The sequence below is a fragment of the Mastigoproctus giganteus genome, chromosome 3 (genome assembly GCF_048544385.1).
Source record: "Mastigoproctus giganteus isolate SK-2022 chromosome 3, ASM4854438v1, whole genome shotgun sequence".
Lineage (NCBI taxonomy): Eukaryota > Metazoa > Arthropoda > Arachnida > Uropygi > Thelyphonidae > Mastigoproctus > Mastigoproctus giganteus.
In genome coordinates, this window is record NC_143577.1 from 35,168,846 (window position 1) to 35,187,795 (window position 18,950).

The 18,950-nt window shown below is 36.2% G+C and overlaps 1 protein-coding gene across 5 annotated transcripts in view; it reads right to left on the minus strand.

The window, feature by feature from the left end:
* Positions 1-15,535, minus strand: part of EndoB (SH3 domain containing GRB2 like, endophilin-B) — a 104,264-nt gene extending 88,729 nt beyond the window's left edge. For all 5 annotated transcript variants that reach the window (XM_090370474.1, XM_090370472.1, XM_090370470.1 and 2 more), the window contains exons 1-2: positions 15,427-15,535; positions 1,708-1,849 (exon numbers count right to left, since the gene is read on the minus strand). In XM_090370474.1, the coding sequence (XP_090226600.1) occupies positions 1,708-1,849; positions 15,427-15,498 (214 nt within the window). In that variant the 5' untranslated portion in view covers positions 15,499-15,535. The remainder of the gene's footprint in view (positions 1-1,707; positions 1,850-15,426) is intronic.
* Positions 15,536-18,950: the final 3,415 nt, after the last annotated feature.

The following is an 18,950-nucleotide window of genomic DNA, read 5'->3' on the forward strand; positions in this document are numbered from 1 at the left end:
ATGAATGCAGTGATGCAGTGTATCTATATACCTGCCAAGCGGTGGGTTCATCCATTAGCGAGAGGGATGACAGCATCGCGTTGTCCGGGAACCAGATATCTCATGAATTCTGTCCTTTCCATGTACGTAAGGTATTAAATTTAAAATAATTACACATTTAAAATAATATTATTTTTTATGTTATTATTATATATGCTTGTGGGTAGCATGTGATGTGCCTGTTGATGGACTCGCCCTCCAACCTACACCAGGTAGAAAAGCATTAGCATTAGCATTAGTAGAGGCATTTGATGCAAGAAAGCAAGCTTATGCAGCATCAGCCAAAAAAAAAAAAAAAAAAAAAGCCCACTTCCACTTCACCCCTCTGTTCGTTCAAAATACCTGTCCAGCTGAGCCTTAAACTTATTTAGGCTATCAACCTCCACCACCTTAGTTCCTTAATCCTTAGTTCTAATCCTGTTGATGAGGCGAGAAATTTTTATAGGCTTTTTTTCATGACATGGTGAGTTAGTCGGTCTCAGGCAGAGGTAGAATGGTTTTTTTTCTCTTGGAACCATGGGTTTTTCGTCCAGCAAACAGAAAATATGACATTAAAACATGCAATTTACAGACAGTATACACGGCAGAATATGGCCTTGGTCACTGATGTGCCTAAAACGGGCCTTAATTGCTGGGATGGCTAAAATAACAAAAAAAAAAAAAAAAAAAGCGTTATTATATAGAAAATTTCAGTTTTCGTTGCACTGTCATCAAGAAATGGAGAAAATGGTGAATACACGCTGCTATGGGATGTGGCGCTAACACTGTCTGTGTAATAGATGATTGCAAATTACTTGAAGTAGCTTTAAGTATTTGTTCCTTGACAGTAATGATATTTTAGTGTAATTATGCTATTAACGATGAGTAGTACGAAATGGCGGATTATGAATTACATTTTAACAGCATTCTGTATTTATTTTACTTTAACTGTCTAATGGAACACAAAAGATTATCTGAAACAGGACCATTCATTAATTAAACCTTACCAAGGTTTAATTAATGAATGGTCCCGTTTATTAATGTGCATTTTAATCGATGTATGAAACCTTTTTTACTGTTATCATCCTGCCAGTATAAATTCAGGATCAAGGATTTAGGGCGGCACAGAAGTAAGAAAATGGATTTGAAATTAAATCACTAAGCACTGTCTTTTAGTTGGTGAATATAAGTAGTACAAAATTGCAGGATGATGATTTACATTGGAAGAATACTAATTCCTGTAATTCTCATCACGAATTTGTCTCGGTCATTTTTTGTCTTTAACGTATTCGTAGTTTTTGTACTGACTTTGGTAGCTGCTCCATTCAGTGCAGAATCGGATAATGGCTTAAGCCAAGTAGGGTAGTGTTTAGGGTTTTTTTTTATTTTTTTTATTTTAAAGCACCTATAGCTATTAAAATAGTACATATATATATGTTGTTCACATATAACTACTTTTGACTCTCAGAATAACTCGGGGAATTTTTTTTTTGGCTGGTGCAGCATAAGCCTCAGGCTTACTTGCACCATATATCTAATAATAATAATAATATTTTCTTTCTTGCATGATGGGGGAAGACAAGCACAAAAGATAAAATTCACAAGTACAGTTAAATCTGTTTCAAATATATAGTTTTACTTCTGATAACAACATTAATAATAAATTACAGTTCTTAATAAGATGCTTACTTGGATTTGGTTGAAGGACAGCATCTGTCCTATAAACAAGTTTTTCTGTCCAGTTTTTCGTTTTATCTGATCGTTGCGATAAACCTTCAAAGTGTGCATCGAGCTCTGTTTTTTCTGAAGTACCAAGTTTTTCTTCTGTATACTGTGAAAAAAAAAAAATTATGGGTTTTAAACTTATAAGCATCTAGTTGTGAATAAATGTGGTTGGTTAAATAAATCAATAATGAATTACAATTTGTCATTACAGAAAACGTTGAGGACTGCAGATTGTCCTGTACTGTTAGCAGTGTCTGACTGACTGAAATCACTCATTGCTATAAGCTTTATGTACTTTTCAGCTTTTTGTTTAATTAGTAAGGGTCAAGCTGACTAACCTGCCAATAGTAAAGTGGAATAAGAATAAGGTATTTAAAAAAAATAAACATTTTCAACTAAATATCTGCATGTGACATTTTGCTGAAATTGTAGCATTATATGGGATGACCAAGGTGTTGCATTATCAATCAATTATTATCAAACACAGTACTTTTGTCTTTTATAACTTCAACCTTCTCCCCCACTTGCACACACAATTGAATGCTATGACACCAGATAAATTCAACTAAATGACAACAATCAGTGAGAAGTCATAGCATAGATTGTACTACATGATTGTGCTAAGTATAATCATACAGTTCTCCAACAGTGCATGCCAGACAATCCACTCCCAACATGCAAGCCATCTCTGGAAGTATGCCCTTAGGGCTACACCTTATTCACAGAAGCCTTTGCTACTGCATCAGGAATAGGCCATTATTAAAAATTCTAAATATTACACCCAGGTAGAAAAACTAGAATAGATGCTGGAATGAGCTGACAGAGATTCAGAAGCATATGGCAGATATAAGTTAATCTGTAATCAGGTCACAAAGGAGGTTTGGCAGGCGAAGGCAGATTACGAGAAATCCTTGGCAAAAGATGCTAAGAAAAACAGCAAGGATTTCTTTACTTATATAAACTCTAAAAGGAAGGGGATGAATCTGATCGGTCCACTTGACATCGATGGTTCGACTGTGGATGATCCTGCTCAGATAGCAAACAAACTGAATGAGTTTTTTGCATCTACATTCACACGTGAGGAAGTATTAAGGTTTGAAAATGGCAGAAGGTTATCAAATTGTAGCAAGATACTTAACGATTTTGTAATAACCGAGAGCAAAGTGGAAGAGAAATTGTTGAAGTTAAACGTAAGAAAAGCACCTGGGGTGGATGGGATCTATCCAGTTATATTAAAGGAGACGGCAAAGCAACTAAGCAAACCCTTAGCCATAATTATGAGAGCATCCTTGGACTCAGGGGAGGTTCCCACGGACTGGAGATGTGCAAATGTATCCCCAATTCACAAAGGGGGATCGAAGGGTGACACGAGTAATTACAGACCAATTAGTTTAACTTCTGTTCCGGGTAAAATAATGGAGTCGCTGGTTAAAGATGCATTGCAGGATCATCTAGACAAGACTGCAACAATAATTCAGACACAGCATGGGTTTGTTAAGGGAAAGTAAATTTGATAGGATATTATGATGTGGTTACAAAGGAACTGGATGCAAAAAATAATTTTGATATCATATATTTGGATTTCAGGAAAGCTTTTGACACTGTTGCGCATGGAAGACTATTGTACAAATTGGAGCAGAATGGTATTAAGGGTAAGTTGCTACAATGGATAAAAGGATGGTTAAGTGCTAGAAGACAGAGGGTGGTAATCAATGGGTGCTGCTCTTCTTGGACTAATGTTATTAGTGGAGTCCCACAGGGTTCGGTGTTAGGTCCACTGTTGTTTTGTATATTTATCAATGATATTGATGAAGGTATATCAGGCTTAATGTCGAAGTTTGCAGATGATAGAAAGGTTGGCAGGGTTGTTAATGACAGTAATGGCAGTGTGCTACTGCAACAGGATCTAGATAATTTGGGCAGATGGGCTAAGAAGTGGCAACTGAAGTTTAACCTTGACAAATGCAAAGTACTACATATGGGTAGAAGTAACCCCAGAGAAATGTACCAACTGTGTGGTACTACACTTAAGGTGGTAGAAAATGAAAAAGACCTGGGAGTAATTGTGCAGGCAGATATGAAGTTTTCTGAGCAATGCAGACAGGCTGCCAGGGCAGGTCATGGGGTTTTGTCAATGATATATAGGAATTTTGCTAGCAGGGAAAAGGAGGTGATTATCCCTCTGTATAAGGCAATGGTCAGGCCACGCCTTGAGTACTGCGTACAGGTCTGGAGGCCTCATTTTAGGAAGGATGTAGATTTACTTGAGCGTGTACAGAGAAGGGCAACTAGATTGGTGAGGGGAATGAAGGGATCCTCTTACCAAGAGAGGCTTAAGTTCTGCAAATTGCAGTGGCTGGAGACTAGGCACCTGCGCGGTGATCTGATTGAGGTATATAAGGCCTTGAATGGGTTGAGCATGCTGAATTCTGATGGGATCCTTCCACTTGTTCAGATTACGAATCTAAGGGGGCATAAATTCAAATTAAGAAACGACAGATGTAGAATAGATGTGCGGAAATTTTCCTTTAGCCAGCGGGTGGTTAATTGCTGGAACAAACTTCCATCTATCGTTGTGGAAGTTGACAGGTTGAATAAATTTAAGGAGGAACTGGACAGGCATTTGGAGGGAATGCTGTGATTTTTTTTTTTTTTTTGGCTGATGCTGCATAAGCTCATACATTTGCTTTCTTGCATCACATGCCACTACTACTACTACTACTATTCTGGCAAGAGTGCTGGACAACTAATCCCAAAGGAAAAGTCACCAAGTCTTTTATTTCCAAGGTAAGGTTTGCTACTACAAACAATGTGAAAAAAAAAAAAGATTCCTGCTACCTGTGACAGCCTTTCTCATTCCTCACCAATATTTATGCTCCAGGACATGAAGCCAAACTAAAACAAAACAGAGTTCTCTCATTTATGGATTTTGCCTGCAAGATCTTTCTATGTAAATGATGACTCAGTTAAACAGGAAATTCTGTACCTAGTAATAATAATAATGTTCCTGAACATGTTCCCATCCCTGTAAATATGGGTATGGATTCCCCCCCCCCTGATTTTGGGGAAGTTTGTTCCCTGCTGCCCATCTCCTTGTGGCTTAGTTGAGTATGGGGCAGCTGCTTCAAGGTAGCAGACTGGCCAGAAACAACTAAACTGCACAAACTTAAAATTATACTAATTTCTGGCCATTTCACAAAATTCTGTATAAGTAGGGTGTACCATGGCAGAGTTAAACTCTTGTTCAGAAGCTACCCTACATAAGGCACCACACATCCGCAAACATTTGCAATGTCTTGTTAAAAGTGGTACACTTAAAGTGCTTTATTATTTATTATTTACTCATATTAATGACTGCAGTAGCTAAGTGGTCAAGAGTAAGGGTACAGACATGCTATCATAAATTCAAATTAAGGAAAGACAGATGTAGAATAAATGTGCGGAAATTTGCCTTTAGCCAGCAGGTGGTTAATTACAGGAACAAACTTCCATCTGTCATTGTGGAAGTTGATAGGTTAAATAAATTTAAGGAGGAACTGGACAAACATTTAGAGGGAATGGTTGCGTGAATTTTTTTTTTTTTTTTTCTTGCATCACTTGCTTTCTTGTGTCATATGCCACTACTACTACTACATTATAGCACAGAAACAATTATCTACATAATTTAATTGGATATAAATGGTATCATAGTTCATGATCCTATCCAGGTTTTGATAAACAATAAATATTTTACATCTACATTCTCACACGATAATGTTATTATTATTTTTAGCATTAGCAGTGGCAAATGATGCAAGAAAGTAGGCTTATATAGCATCAGCCAATAAACAAAAAAAACAAACATTCCTATTTCACCTATCCATTCCCTCCAATAGTTTGTTGAGTTCTTCCTTTAAATTAATTAAGCTACCAACTTCCACAACCACAAATGGAAGTTTGCTCCACCAATCAACCACCCATAGGCTAGAGTTACTTCGGCACATTATTCTGCAATTGTCCTACCTCAGTTTGAATGTATGCTCCCTCATGTATAGTCTGAGCAAGAGGAAAATTCCCATCAGCACTGAATTTTCTTTAACCATTCAAGGCCTTATACACCTCAATCAGATTACTACACAGATGCCTATTCTCCAGATGCTGCAATTTTCAGAACTTAAACCTCTCTTGGTGAGATTATCCCCTTTGTTCCCCTTCTCTGTACTTGTTACAGCAGCTCTACATCCTTCCCAAAATGAGACCACCAGAATGGTATTCAGTACTCACAATGTACTTGAGTACTGAATATAAGGATAAGGAGGTGATTATCCCATTGTATAAGGCAATGGGATAATCATTCCCTTATCCTTGCTAACAAAATTCTTGTATAACATTGACAAAACCTCATGAGCTGTGCTGGCAACCTGTGTGCATTACTCAAAGAACTTCGTATCTGACTGCAAAATTACCCCAAGTCTTTTTCATTTTCCACTGCCATTGTTTTTTTTTTTTTTTTTTTTTTTGATTTGGTAGTTCTTGGCGCATCGGCTTCTGTGGCCATATTGCACCTCCCAAGGTTTTTGCAGTACTTTGATCCAAGCCCGAGGCGGGAATCGAACCCGCGACCTTTGGGTTGCCGGGCAGGTACTTTACCCACTCGGCTAGCCCGGTCGGCACTGCCATTGTGTACCACACAGTTGGTACATTACTTATATATACTGTTATGTTAAGGGACAATCTTGTTTAATCAATTTGATAGGTTACTATGATGCAGTGACCAAGACACTGGATTCAAAGAATAATTTTGATATCATATACTCAAATTTCAGGAAGACTTTTGATACTGTTGCACATGAAAGACTGCTGTATAAACTGGAGCAATGTCGCATTAAGGGCAAATTACTGTTATGGATAAAGGGATAGTTAAGTGGAAGAAGACAGAGTGGTTATCAATGGGCACTGCTCTATGTGGACTAATGTTATCAGTGGAGAACCCCAGGGTTCGGTGCCAGGCCCATTGTTGTTTTCAATATTATTGAAAACATACCCATATACAATACCTTGCATTTATCAATGATAAACTTCAATTGCCAATTCTCAGTCCATCTACCTAATTTGTCTTGATCTTGTTGCTGTAGCATACTCTGATTAAGTAATGATACAACTTTTTGTATAATTGGCAAACTTACACATTAAGCCTGATATACCTTCATCAATATCATTAATAAATTTAGAAAACAACAACGGGTCCAACACTGAAGAAGGGCAGTGCCCACTGATAACCACTCTCTGTCTTCTTCCACTGAACTATCTCTTTATCCATAGCAGCAACTTGCCCTTAGAACCACACAACTCCACTCTGTATAAGGCTTGTGTGTGCAACAGTATCAAAAGCATTTCTGAAATTTAAGTATGTGATGTCAAAATTATTTTTTGCATCTATTTCCTTTCTTATTATGTAATAGTATCCAAAATACTGTCTGTTAAGAAATCCATACTGTGACTCTAATATAACTGTATTCCTGTCCAGATGATCCAGCATTAATTCTTTAGCCAGTGACTCCATTATTTTCACTAGAACAGAAGCGAAACTAACAAGTATATAATTTCTCATGTCTCCCTGCAATCTCACCTTTGGGAATTGGGGATAAATTTGCACATCTCCAGTCCACAGGGATCTCCCATAAATCTAATGATGCTCTCATAATCTGACTAAAAGTTTGGTTACTTCTTTTGCTTCCTCCTTTAATATAAATAGATAGATCCCATCCACCTGAGGTGCCTTTTTTTATGTTTGGCTTCAACAATTTCTCCTCCACATTTCTCTCAGTGATCACAAAGTCATTCAGCTTGCCACCAGAATTTGACTTACTTCTGGCACTCCCATCCCTAAAAAATTCCTCATGTGTGAATGTAGCTACAAAATACCCATTCAGTTTGACTGCAACCTGAGCAGGATCAGTGACAATTAATCCATTCATATCTAGTGGGCAAAAATGATTCAATCCATTCCTACTGTTAATATAAACAAAGAAGTCTTTGATAATTTTCTTTACATTCTCTTCCAAAGACTTCTTGTAATCTTCCTTAGCTTTCCTAATATCCTCTGTGACTTGATTGTGTATGGTAGAGGCATGGGTACACATCCCTGGGATGGATACTGGGAGGTTGCTTTCCAGGTGATGTCTGCATTTGATGATTTAATCAATACTTCAAATTCACCAAATTTACTTTACTAAGTTTTTGGAGATGAGGTTAGCAGAAGGCTATCTAATATTGACTGGGAGTTAAATGATTTTATAATAACAGAAAGTAAGGTGTGACAGAAATTTCTACAGCTAAAAGTGAACAAAGTACTCTGGATCTAATGCAATCTACATAATTATATTAGAAGATGCTGTAAAATTAAGACTTTACCTAACATAATGGAGACCATCCTTCAAGAGATATACCTGCAAACTGGAGGTGTGCAAATGTATCTCCTATTCAAAAGGGTAGTTCAAAGGGTGAAGTTATACTTCACCCTTTGAACCACCCTTTTTAACTATAAACCTGTAACCACTTTGCCAGGGTAAGCAATGGAATCAATAGTCAAAGTTGTAATTCAAAATCATCTTGACAGGAGTGCAGCCATAAGATAATCACAGCATGGATTTGTTAAAGAGAGATCATGCCTCAGAAATCTGAGTAGCTACTACGAGGTCCTCACAAAGGAATTGAATGCAAACAATAATTCTGGCATCATATACTTAGATTTCAGTAAAGTCTTTCATACTGTACCACATGTATGACTGTTGTATAAATTAATGTGCCAATAATTGGAGAAAGTTACTACTATGGATAAAAGGATGGTTAAGTGGTAGGTAACAAAGATTGCCTATAAATAGACATTGATCTTCTCATTGGACTAATGAGATGAGTGGGGTTCCAGAGATGTCAATACCTTAATATTTATTAATCATACTTATTGGTGAATGCAACAAAAGGTGTTCTTACCTAGAAAGGCATTAATTCTGCAAATTACAGTACCTGGAGACTAGGCACCACAGGGTGATCTGATTGAGATCTTTCAAGCCTCGAATGGATTGAGTAAGCTGAATATGAATGGCATTCTTCCTCTTTATGAGACTAGGCACCTGTGGGGAGATCTGACTGAGGTGTTTAAAGTCTTGAATGGATTGAGTAAGCTGAATGTTAATAGCAATCTTCCACTTGCTGAGACTACACATGAGGAGGGGGAGGGATGGTTGAGGAGGGATGGTTGCAGGATGTGCGGAAGTTTGCTTTCAGCCAGTGTGTGGCTGATTTTCATTTTTGTCGGAACAGGTTTCATCTGTTGTTGTGGAAGTGGATGGGTCGAATAAATTCAAGGAAGAACTAGACGAATTCTTGGAGAGTACGGATGGGTGAACTGTGTAGGTTTTTTTTGGCTGATACTATATAAACTTGCTTTCTTGAGTCATTTGCCATTACTACTACTACAATGGACGCAAGCAGAATCACCCCCACCCCCAAAGGCAAAGGTGCAACTAAGTGCTGGCAAGGTGACGCTGTCAGTTTTATAGGTTCCCATGGTGTATTAGTTTCAAAAGGGCTGTACATAACAGCGAAGTATTATTCCAACCTCCTTATAAAGAAATCTGCTGCTATAAAAAAAAAAAGATGGGGAAAGCTGTCAAAAGGTGTGCACTTGTTCTATGATAGTGTCTCTGCATATTCCTTGCATGTTGCAGTGAGGTGTGCCCCACAAAAGCGAGTTTGAAATATTGCTGCATCCTGCTTATTCCTCTGACCTTGCGCCCTCGAATTTCTTCCTCTTTCCTGCCCTGAAGTCCTTCAGGAAAGCACTTTGCTGCTGATGATGATGATGAGGTGATTTCTGCTGCCGGGTTATGGTTTGAAGGACAGGCCAGAGGACTTCTACAAAACTGGCCTGCAAAAGTGTACTGAGAGGTAGCAAAAATGCATCATTTTGTCTGGTGACTAAGTGTAATACATGGTATTAGCATTAGTAGAGGCATATGATGCAAGAAAGCAAGCTTATTCAGCATCAGCCAAAAAAAAAAAAAAAAAACACACCACTCCCATTTCACCCCTCCGTTCGTTCGAAATACCTGACCAGTTGAGCCTTAAATTTGTTTAGGCTATCAACTTCAACAACAAGTGATGGAAGTCGGTTCCAGTTTGTTTCAACCTTGTGTCACAACTACTTCTGGGTGAATACAAATCTTTTTTGAACCCCACTCATAAACTAAGCAGATGGGCTGTAACATGACAATTGAAGTTTAACAGTGATAAATGCAGCGTACTGCATTTCGGTTGCAGTAATCCCAAAATAACATACCATTTGTTATCAAAATCAAAATACTGGATTATGAAAACGATCCAGGCATAATTGTTCAGTCTGACAAGAAATTCTCTTAGGAGTGCAAACAAACTGCTAGATCACTTTGTGGGATTCTGTCAGAGATATATACAGGTACTTTGCTGGTAGTATAAAGAGTAATTATCCTCTTGTATAAGGCAATGGCTAGGACATATCTGGAAACCATGCAGGTTTAGAAACTTTAATTTATGAAGAATATAGATCTGTTGGAAATGGTACAGAGACAAACAAGAAAATTAGTTGGGGGAGGGCATAAAAGGATTTTTACCAAGAATGACTGGTATTTTTATAAAGTGCAGTTTCTGAAAACTAGGCATCTGCATAGTCACCCACTTGAAATGTATAAAGATTTAAAAAGGTTAAGTAATCTAAATACTGATGGTATCGTTAATCTTTTTCAGATGAACACACAAGGAGACATATTTAAATTGAAAAAGGATGGCTGTAGAATATATGCAGAAATTTGTATTCAGTTAAAGAGCAATCAATTGTTAGCATAAACTAATATTTACTGTTGTGGTGGGCAGTTTGAATAAATTTGAGGAAGCTTTTGCCATATTGTTGGAAGGAATAGGCAAATGAAGTTTATTTATTTATTTCATTTTTCTTTTTCTGGCTGGTGCTATAAGAGCTTTGCTTCCTTGCAGTCATATTGCCAACACTAAATTGGCTTTATATTGTATCAAAAAATTACAAATTTTATTGCTCTTAATGGTTATGGCAAAATGTTTAAACTGCCAAATTCTGAAGAATCATTGTTAAATATTAAAAAAAAAAAAAAAATCCAAATTAAAATCAAATATTTGTGCAAAATATTATTTTAATATTATCAATTAAATTTTATTTTACACTAGATCAGTTTGTTTTTTAGTTTAAGAAAACACCCGAGTCAATATTAAAATGGCTAAATAATACAATGAAGCAGACCTTTTCTGAATTCAACAAAAAAAAGTTAATGTTATCAAAATGTGGCAAGAATCTTCAGGGCCTAACTTGAGGATATGCAGGCCCTAGACAAAAGTTTTTTTTGGGGCCCCTGTAAAAATGTTTATTATAAAAAGCCCTACTTACAGTAAAAAAATAGGGCATAGGGCCCTTGAAAAATTAATCTGCATATATTTCTAAGGAAATATATACAAATTTGAACATATCAGCAGCACATGCATTTTGACTAGAACCTACGTTATAATTTGAAAGTATATTTTATTTGCAAATTTTATAAGGAACATAAGCACTCATGCTCATCATTACACTACTGGATATCACCAATTTTAGCTGTGGCCACTGCCATTTATGGACCCTAGTTTACCTTGGCCTAAGATAGGCCCTGTGCATCCTCTATTAAGCACAATATTTTTTCTGGTTTAATGATATGGTGCTTAATGCAATTCTTACTGCATTCAGATAACAGGAATTCTACTGTAAATGTTTATTGGACATTAAAATTGAAATGAGTCATACTGTCACGAAGTGGTGTTAATGGTATTTGGGATGTCTTCAGAGATGTTTCATATGGTTTGACAGTAGGTTCTGTTTCTGCAGGTTTCAAGATCTGCACAAGTTAAGAGTTTATATGGAAACGAAGTTATACTGAAAGTTTTCTGACAATTTTCTTGTGAATTTCTTAAAGCTTTGTTGCTTGCAATGTAACTTCTGAAACTGTTTATGGTATTCAAATTAGAAGCTGATGATGATCAAATGCAGCTGTAATTTTTAAAGAGAGTCAGCGCCCTCCAACTTTTAGAGGGAATGGTTGTGTGAAATTGTTTTTTTTTTTTTTTTTTGGCTGAAGCTACATAAGCTCATACACTTGCTTACTTGCATCACATGCCTCTATTATTACTATTACTACTGTACTATTACTCCTATTACTAATTCATGTAATTTCTACTGTGAGAATCTCTGTCCTCCATGACAATTCAGTTGTTACGGTACATTGACACTCACTTGGAGAGGTGTGGGTTTGATTCCTGTCAGGAAAAATAATTAGTGTGGCTAAATAATATGGTTATATTACAACCAATGTGGAATGTCCAAAAACATTTTAACAAGTTGGAAGTTTCTTTTTTAAATATTTTTTTATCCTTTGCAAGTTTCACTTTCATAACTAATTCTTTATTTAGTTATGAAACTGTTGATTTAAATGTTATGGGAAACTGTTGATTTAAAAAACAAAAAAGTTTAATCTTTAAGGCACTCTTCAGCTTTAATATCAAACTACAACAATGGCATGGGCACCAACGGATTAATCACAAAGAACAAAAAAATTCTTTCCCCTAGAGATTCAGGTCACATTACAATAATGTTTTTTATGCCACTATCTAGTAGCCATGATATGGATAAAGCATCCTTGTCTCATACATATTTAGAGAATATAAATTCAGGAAATGTTCTGGATGAACACTTCATCCAGAACATAAAAGGAAAATATGGAAAGGAAAACATTAGAGAGATAATCAGGAGGATAGATGCATGTACAAGTTGCAAGAGTGGAGAAAGACATCTGAGTCAACTACTTAGAGGAGTTCCTATTGGCTAACAGAAAGAAGCAGACACATGAGAAAGAGCAGATGGACAGGAGTGGATTCAGCTGGCTCAAGACAAGGTAAGATGGAGATCAACTGTCAAGGTGATCAAGTGTCCCCCCCCATAGCCCAATAGTGTGAAAGAGTAAATAATAAGTAGCACAGATCATCCAGAATTTTTTTTTTATTAGGTGCCATTTTAGTTGCCCATGTGCAGAGTTATTTTCATCTATTTCATTTCATCTATTATCTATTATTGACAGTAAGCAATTTCATGCTTTTGTTTTTAGAATGTCACCTTTTTTGAAAAAAATATATAAAATTTTGTTTTTGTTAAATAAATCTGCCTTAAAGATTGTAGAACTGATTGCTGAATAATCCGGTGAAAAAGCTTTATCAAGAGATTTGAATGGTAGAACCATTTCATTAATGAATTTAGAATCACAGATGATGTAAGGTGCAAGAGAGAGAGAGATTACATATCAACAAATGATGATATTTTATTCATCATTTGTTGATATGCAGTTTTTAAGATGGAATATCATACAACAGTTGTAAAGCCAACTTTATCTGATATGTCAAACACGAAAAAAATGTATAGAACTTCTCTGTTCCTAAGAAAATCGGATAGAAACTTGCAAATGAACAAGTCAAAATTCATGCATTATTCAGGGTTTCTAAACACAAGAGTGGCACAAGTAGAAACATATGTTATCTTTATTTGTAGAAAAAATGTCAAATCCCCTTTATGGAAGTCTTCTTGGGAAAAAAACTGGAATTGAAAATTATTTTTTGAATATAAAGGCATAATTCAAGATGATTTATACCAGGTGGTCATACTATTAATAAGACCATGTACTTCAAAATCATTACATGTACTTAAGAGATGAAATCTCAAAGAACAAGACTTGACCTGTGGGCAAGGACAAATTGGAAATTACTACATGACAATGATTTCTGAATACCTTCGCACACATCCTGTAAATATCTTACAATATTCGGAAAAAAATTAAAATCACATGGTGCAAGGTCAGATGAATAAGGAGTATATTATAATAATAATAATAATATGCTCCTTATTCATCTGACCCTGCACCATGCAATTTTAATTTTTTCCAAAATCAAAGAACTCAATAAAGAAATGCCAGTTTTCTAGTGAAGAAGTTATGGAAACTAAGACATACAAACAAGGTGCTATCAAAAAAGGAATCTTGACAAAGCTCTCTTGCAATCACATAACTGATGGAAAAAATGTGTAAACAGCTAAAGCTATTTTGAAAAATTTTGTGTAATGATCTGTAAATTTTACATTTTAAATAAAAATTCAGTTTTTTTTTTTTTTTTTTTTTTTTGAGTTTAACATTATATTTATTACCCCCCTGCCACAATTACAGGTGCATACACGTCTTTGAATTTTTTTTTTTTTTTTTTGCAATTGTACAATATGCTATTTTCATTTTTCTGTATTACCAAAATCTGTGTTAGCATATTTCTTAATTTTAATTAATTAATAATTCAAGATAATTTGCAATGCCTACATTACTAATTTTAAATGTAGCACAATTATTTAACACATTCACATATTATTACCCCTTCTGCAAACCAGTTGCCATTATCTAATTGTATTTGATTATTATTTGTTTTAGTTATTTTAACTTGTTCTTTCAATTTTATTATTATTTTTGTAAGCATATCTTACCACTCAGTGGCTGTACCAGTTTTGTCCTGGTACATATTGGAATCACATTACTGCCAGTATCACATTGCTAATGCCCTAGTATGAGTCTCTATCAACACTTATAAGCAATCTCATTTGAACATGCGCTAGGAATTACTGTATTTGCTTTGGCTTTGCTACTCTGTACTCTAACTTTGGGCAATAAACTGATATGACTGTTCATGATTATTTTACAGTACGAACTGCACAACCAAATGAGTTAAAAATAAAAACAGAACGTTTCACTCCGAAATACTGTGGATTATAAAGATAAAACAATAAGACTGTGAGAGAGGCCTAAGGAACATCAAAATATACATAGTTAGTCCATTTTACGGCAATGTCTAAATAAGTGATATGGTAAAAGGAGACAGCACATTTCTATCAACATTCCATGCATTTTACTTCTTATCTGTTATATATATTTTATTTCAGTAGGTGTATATATATCATTTAATTTTATTACATTACTTTCTGCCGTTTTCAGCTAAGTCAGCTCCTATTTTTCATAAACTGCATAAACCTACAAAATGCTACAATGAATCATTTGCAAGTACAGTACTAGCATCCTCTTCCCACAGCATAAAGTATTTCAATTATGTCCTGGACACTACTAGTTACACATGCATAAAAAAAATTACTGATACCATAGGCTTCAAATCTTTTTTTTTTTTTTTTTTAATTATTCAGATTTTCTTAATCTACAATTGACAATCAGGTAAGCGTAACAATACATGTAACTCATACGCACGATCTGTATAAAGCAACTATTAAATTACAAGAGAAACCATCTCATTAAAGGAAGCGCAACTTTCCGACTCTCCATCCGATTATCTTACGATCGTACGATCGCGTATCACCTGACGGTTCAAACGCTCCACATTTAGACAAGTTACGCCTCCGATAAAATTTATAATTAAAGCTAAGGCAAAATGCCACCATCTACAGAAGTGCAGCTAGCAGTAGCAACAGTTGGCATGATCATTATTTATTTACATTTCAAATCAACTGATATGATTCATTTTCCTCTACAGATTTACGACTAATGATTAAATTTAATCTAAACTTCTGTTGCTTACTTGGACTGCTCGAGAAAACACTGTTGCAGCTTCAGCTGCTAATCCTTTAATTGTTTTCACACTGAAATCCATAGCGACACACAACAAACCCTTGACTAATTCTGCCCTAGCAGTGCAATCTCAAACAACGATCACAGCACCCTCTGTAAAAGTCTATGTAGGATTGCTACGTAAAGATTTTATTTTATTTTTTCATTTTTTTTTGAAATTCAGCTTTCTGTTGCTAATACTTTTTAATTAAAATTAATAAATATATATAAATTTTTCTTCTGCATGCATCTTGTATAACCTTTGCGTCATTTCATTCTGTTATTAATACTAATACCACAGAGTAAACGAACATACCAAATTACAGATAATATTCCTAATATCTTTTAGAACATGCCAACAAGAGCTGTTCAAACATTGCAAACTTCTCTTCTTCTTGGTCCTTAGCCGGCAGCTGGGGGAGGCGGTTGGCCACGCAACCAGTATGCTGCTGTAGGTGCCGCAGGGTTTCGGACTTGCTCTGCGATGTTCCACATTGCAAACTACTGTATAAAAAAGCATTGAAGCCTGGTTTCCTTTACTTGATGCGTGTGTAGGTAATAACTTGACGATAACTGGCTTCATTTTTAACATACTGTATATAAATTGTAATGTGTACCGAAAGGATCAAAAATATTCCGAAGAGGGAAGGGGGGAATCACTGCCATATTCTAAACGTTAGATATATCACTAATAATTTTTCTGCCAGAGTACATTTTCCCTAATGGGTAGTACAGTTTGCAGAATCGCCGTAGTAGTAGTAGTGGCATGTGATAAAAAAAAAGCAAGTGTATGAGCTTATGCAGCATCAGCCAAAAAAAAAAAAAAAAAAACCACACCATTCCCTCCAAATGCCTATCCAGTTCCTCCTTAAATTTATTTAACTTATCGACTTCCACAAAGACAGATGGAAGTTTGTTCCAGCAATTAACCACCTGGTGGCTAAAGGCAAATTTCCACATATCTATTCGACAACTGACTTTTCTAAATTTGAATTTATGCCACCTCTTAGGTTCGTAATCTGAACAAGTGGAAGAATCCCAACAGAATTCACTGTGCTCAACCATACAAGGCCTTATACACGTCAATCAGATCACCTCGCCAGTGCCTAGTCTCCAGCCGCTGCAATTTTCAGAACTTAAGCCTCTCTTGGTAAGAGGATCCCTTCACTCCCTTCACCAATCTTGTTGCCCTTCTCTGAAAACGCTCAAGCAAATCCACATCCTTCCTAAAATGAGGCCTCCAGACCTGTACGCAGTATTCTAGGCGTGGCCTGATCATTCCCTTATACAAAGAGATAATCACCTTCTTTTCCTTGCTAGCAAAATTCCTGTATATCATTAACAAAACCCCATGACCTGCTCTGGATGTCTGTTTGCAATGCTCACAAAACTTCATATCTGGCTGCATAATTGTTCCCAGGTCTTTTTCATTTTCTACCAGCCTAAGTGTAGAACCCCACTGTTGGTACGTTCCTCTGTGGTTACTTCTACCCATATGCAGTACTTTGCATTTGTCAATGTTATACTTCAATTGCCACTTCTCAGCACATCTGCCCGAATTTTCTAGACCCTGTTGCAGTAGCACACTGCCATTACTGTCATTAACAACAATGCCAACTTTGTATCATTTGCAAATTTCGGCACTAAGCCTGATGTACATTCATCAATATCATTGATAAATATACAAAACAACAGTGGACTCAACATCGAACCCTGTAGGACTCCACTAATAACATTAGTCCACGAAGAGCACCACCCATTGATTACCACCCTCTGTCTTCTCCCACTCAACCATCCTTTTATCCATTGTAGCAACTTACCGTTAATATCATTCTGCTCCAATTTTTACAGTAGTCTTCCATGCGCAACAGTGTCAAAAGCTTTCCTGAAATCCAAGTATATGATATCAAAATTATGTTTTGCATCCAGTTCCTTCGTAACCACATCCAATCAAATTTGTCAGACAAGAATTTCCCTTAAGAAACCCATACTGTGTCTGAATTATTGCTGCAGTCTTGTCTAGATGATCCTGCAATGTATCTTTAACCAGTGACTCTATTTTACTCGGAACAGAAGTTAAACTAACTTCTGTTCCGAGTAAAATAACTAACTTTCTCTTGTTACTTGTGTCATCCTTCGATCCCCTTTGTGAATTGGGCATACACATCTTTGCACATCTTCAGTCCGTGGGGAACTCCCCTGAGTCCAAGGATGCTCTCATAATTATGCCTAAGGGTTTGCTTTGTTCCTTTGCAGCCTCCTTTAAAGGTGTTTTTGTTCAGTTAAATAATCAATAAGACAACAGCGTAATGTTGTGTAAAATATGCAGGGAGAGAAGTGCATCCAGTGTCCATGCGAGTAGCACAGTGAATATTATCATTGTTCTCCCCACTTCGGTGATAAAAATCAAGTATGAAATCTAGTTAATGAAGATAGGAAATTTTAGGGGCAGTTTTCATTCATTAGCTGAGTTAGTCTCAGACATAGATAGTAAGGTTCTCACCCGGAAACTCGGGTTTTTTAGTCCAGAAAAACATGGAAATCGACTAGAAAACAAACGCAATTTATGGACATATTACACATGGACAGATGACAGGATTTTTTTTTTGATTTTTTTTTGTGCGTCAGTGTTCTGTACGACGGAAGCCTGGGTGAATTTTCATCCAGTGACCCCTGTAAGAATGACAAAATGAACACAAACCTTTCGTGTTTGGCAAAAAGGGACAATAAAAGGAAAAACAACACCTATATATTGTAGAGGATTGGAAGTATTTTTTGTTCTCATTCAGAGCGTTATAAGCTTCGAGACGACCTTGATTATCTCCCAACATTCTTGATCTGAATTTGACACAACAGTGGCTTCTCTTTGATTGTTACTGCACATAGATAGTGGAAAGTTAATCTACATGTCCCTGTTAAGCATATTGCGAGATCGAGTCCGTATTCTGCCACAAAAAACACACGACCCATCATTAATTGCTGTGTATTTATGGTGAAGTCGTGAGCTCCTATTGTAAATGGAAAAGGAGCAGCGGTGTAGAGACAGATGGACTTTTTTAATTACAACAGAAATCAGCATCTGGGTCATAGAACATTGGGAATATTGAACAAATAATTATCTTCATTTCTGTCTTTTGAACAGAGCTCCAGATTTTTACAGAACCAACATAACTCCAGATGTGCAAAATATATTTCATAGTCAAGGGAATTTGAGCAGTAACAGAACCATGAGTCTTGGTTCCTATTGTTTGCTTACTTTTTGCCAAAGCAGTAAGGCCATGAGGCAACGTTGAATTTTGTTTGTAATTTTTTTACAGTTGTTATAAACATGGTGGACCTGATCGCAATTTTGTCAGGGAGGTAGGGAACAGAATTTTTGTTTTCATAACTGGGCATTACTGTCCCTCAGCTTCAATAACTTTTTCTATACTCGCCCATGACATAACTACTCGGAGGTAGTTATGTCATGATTTAACAGCAAGCTGACTTGGCTAA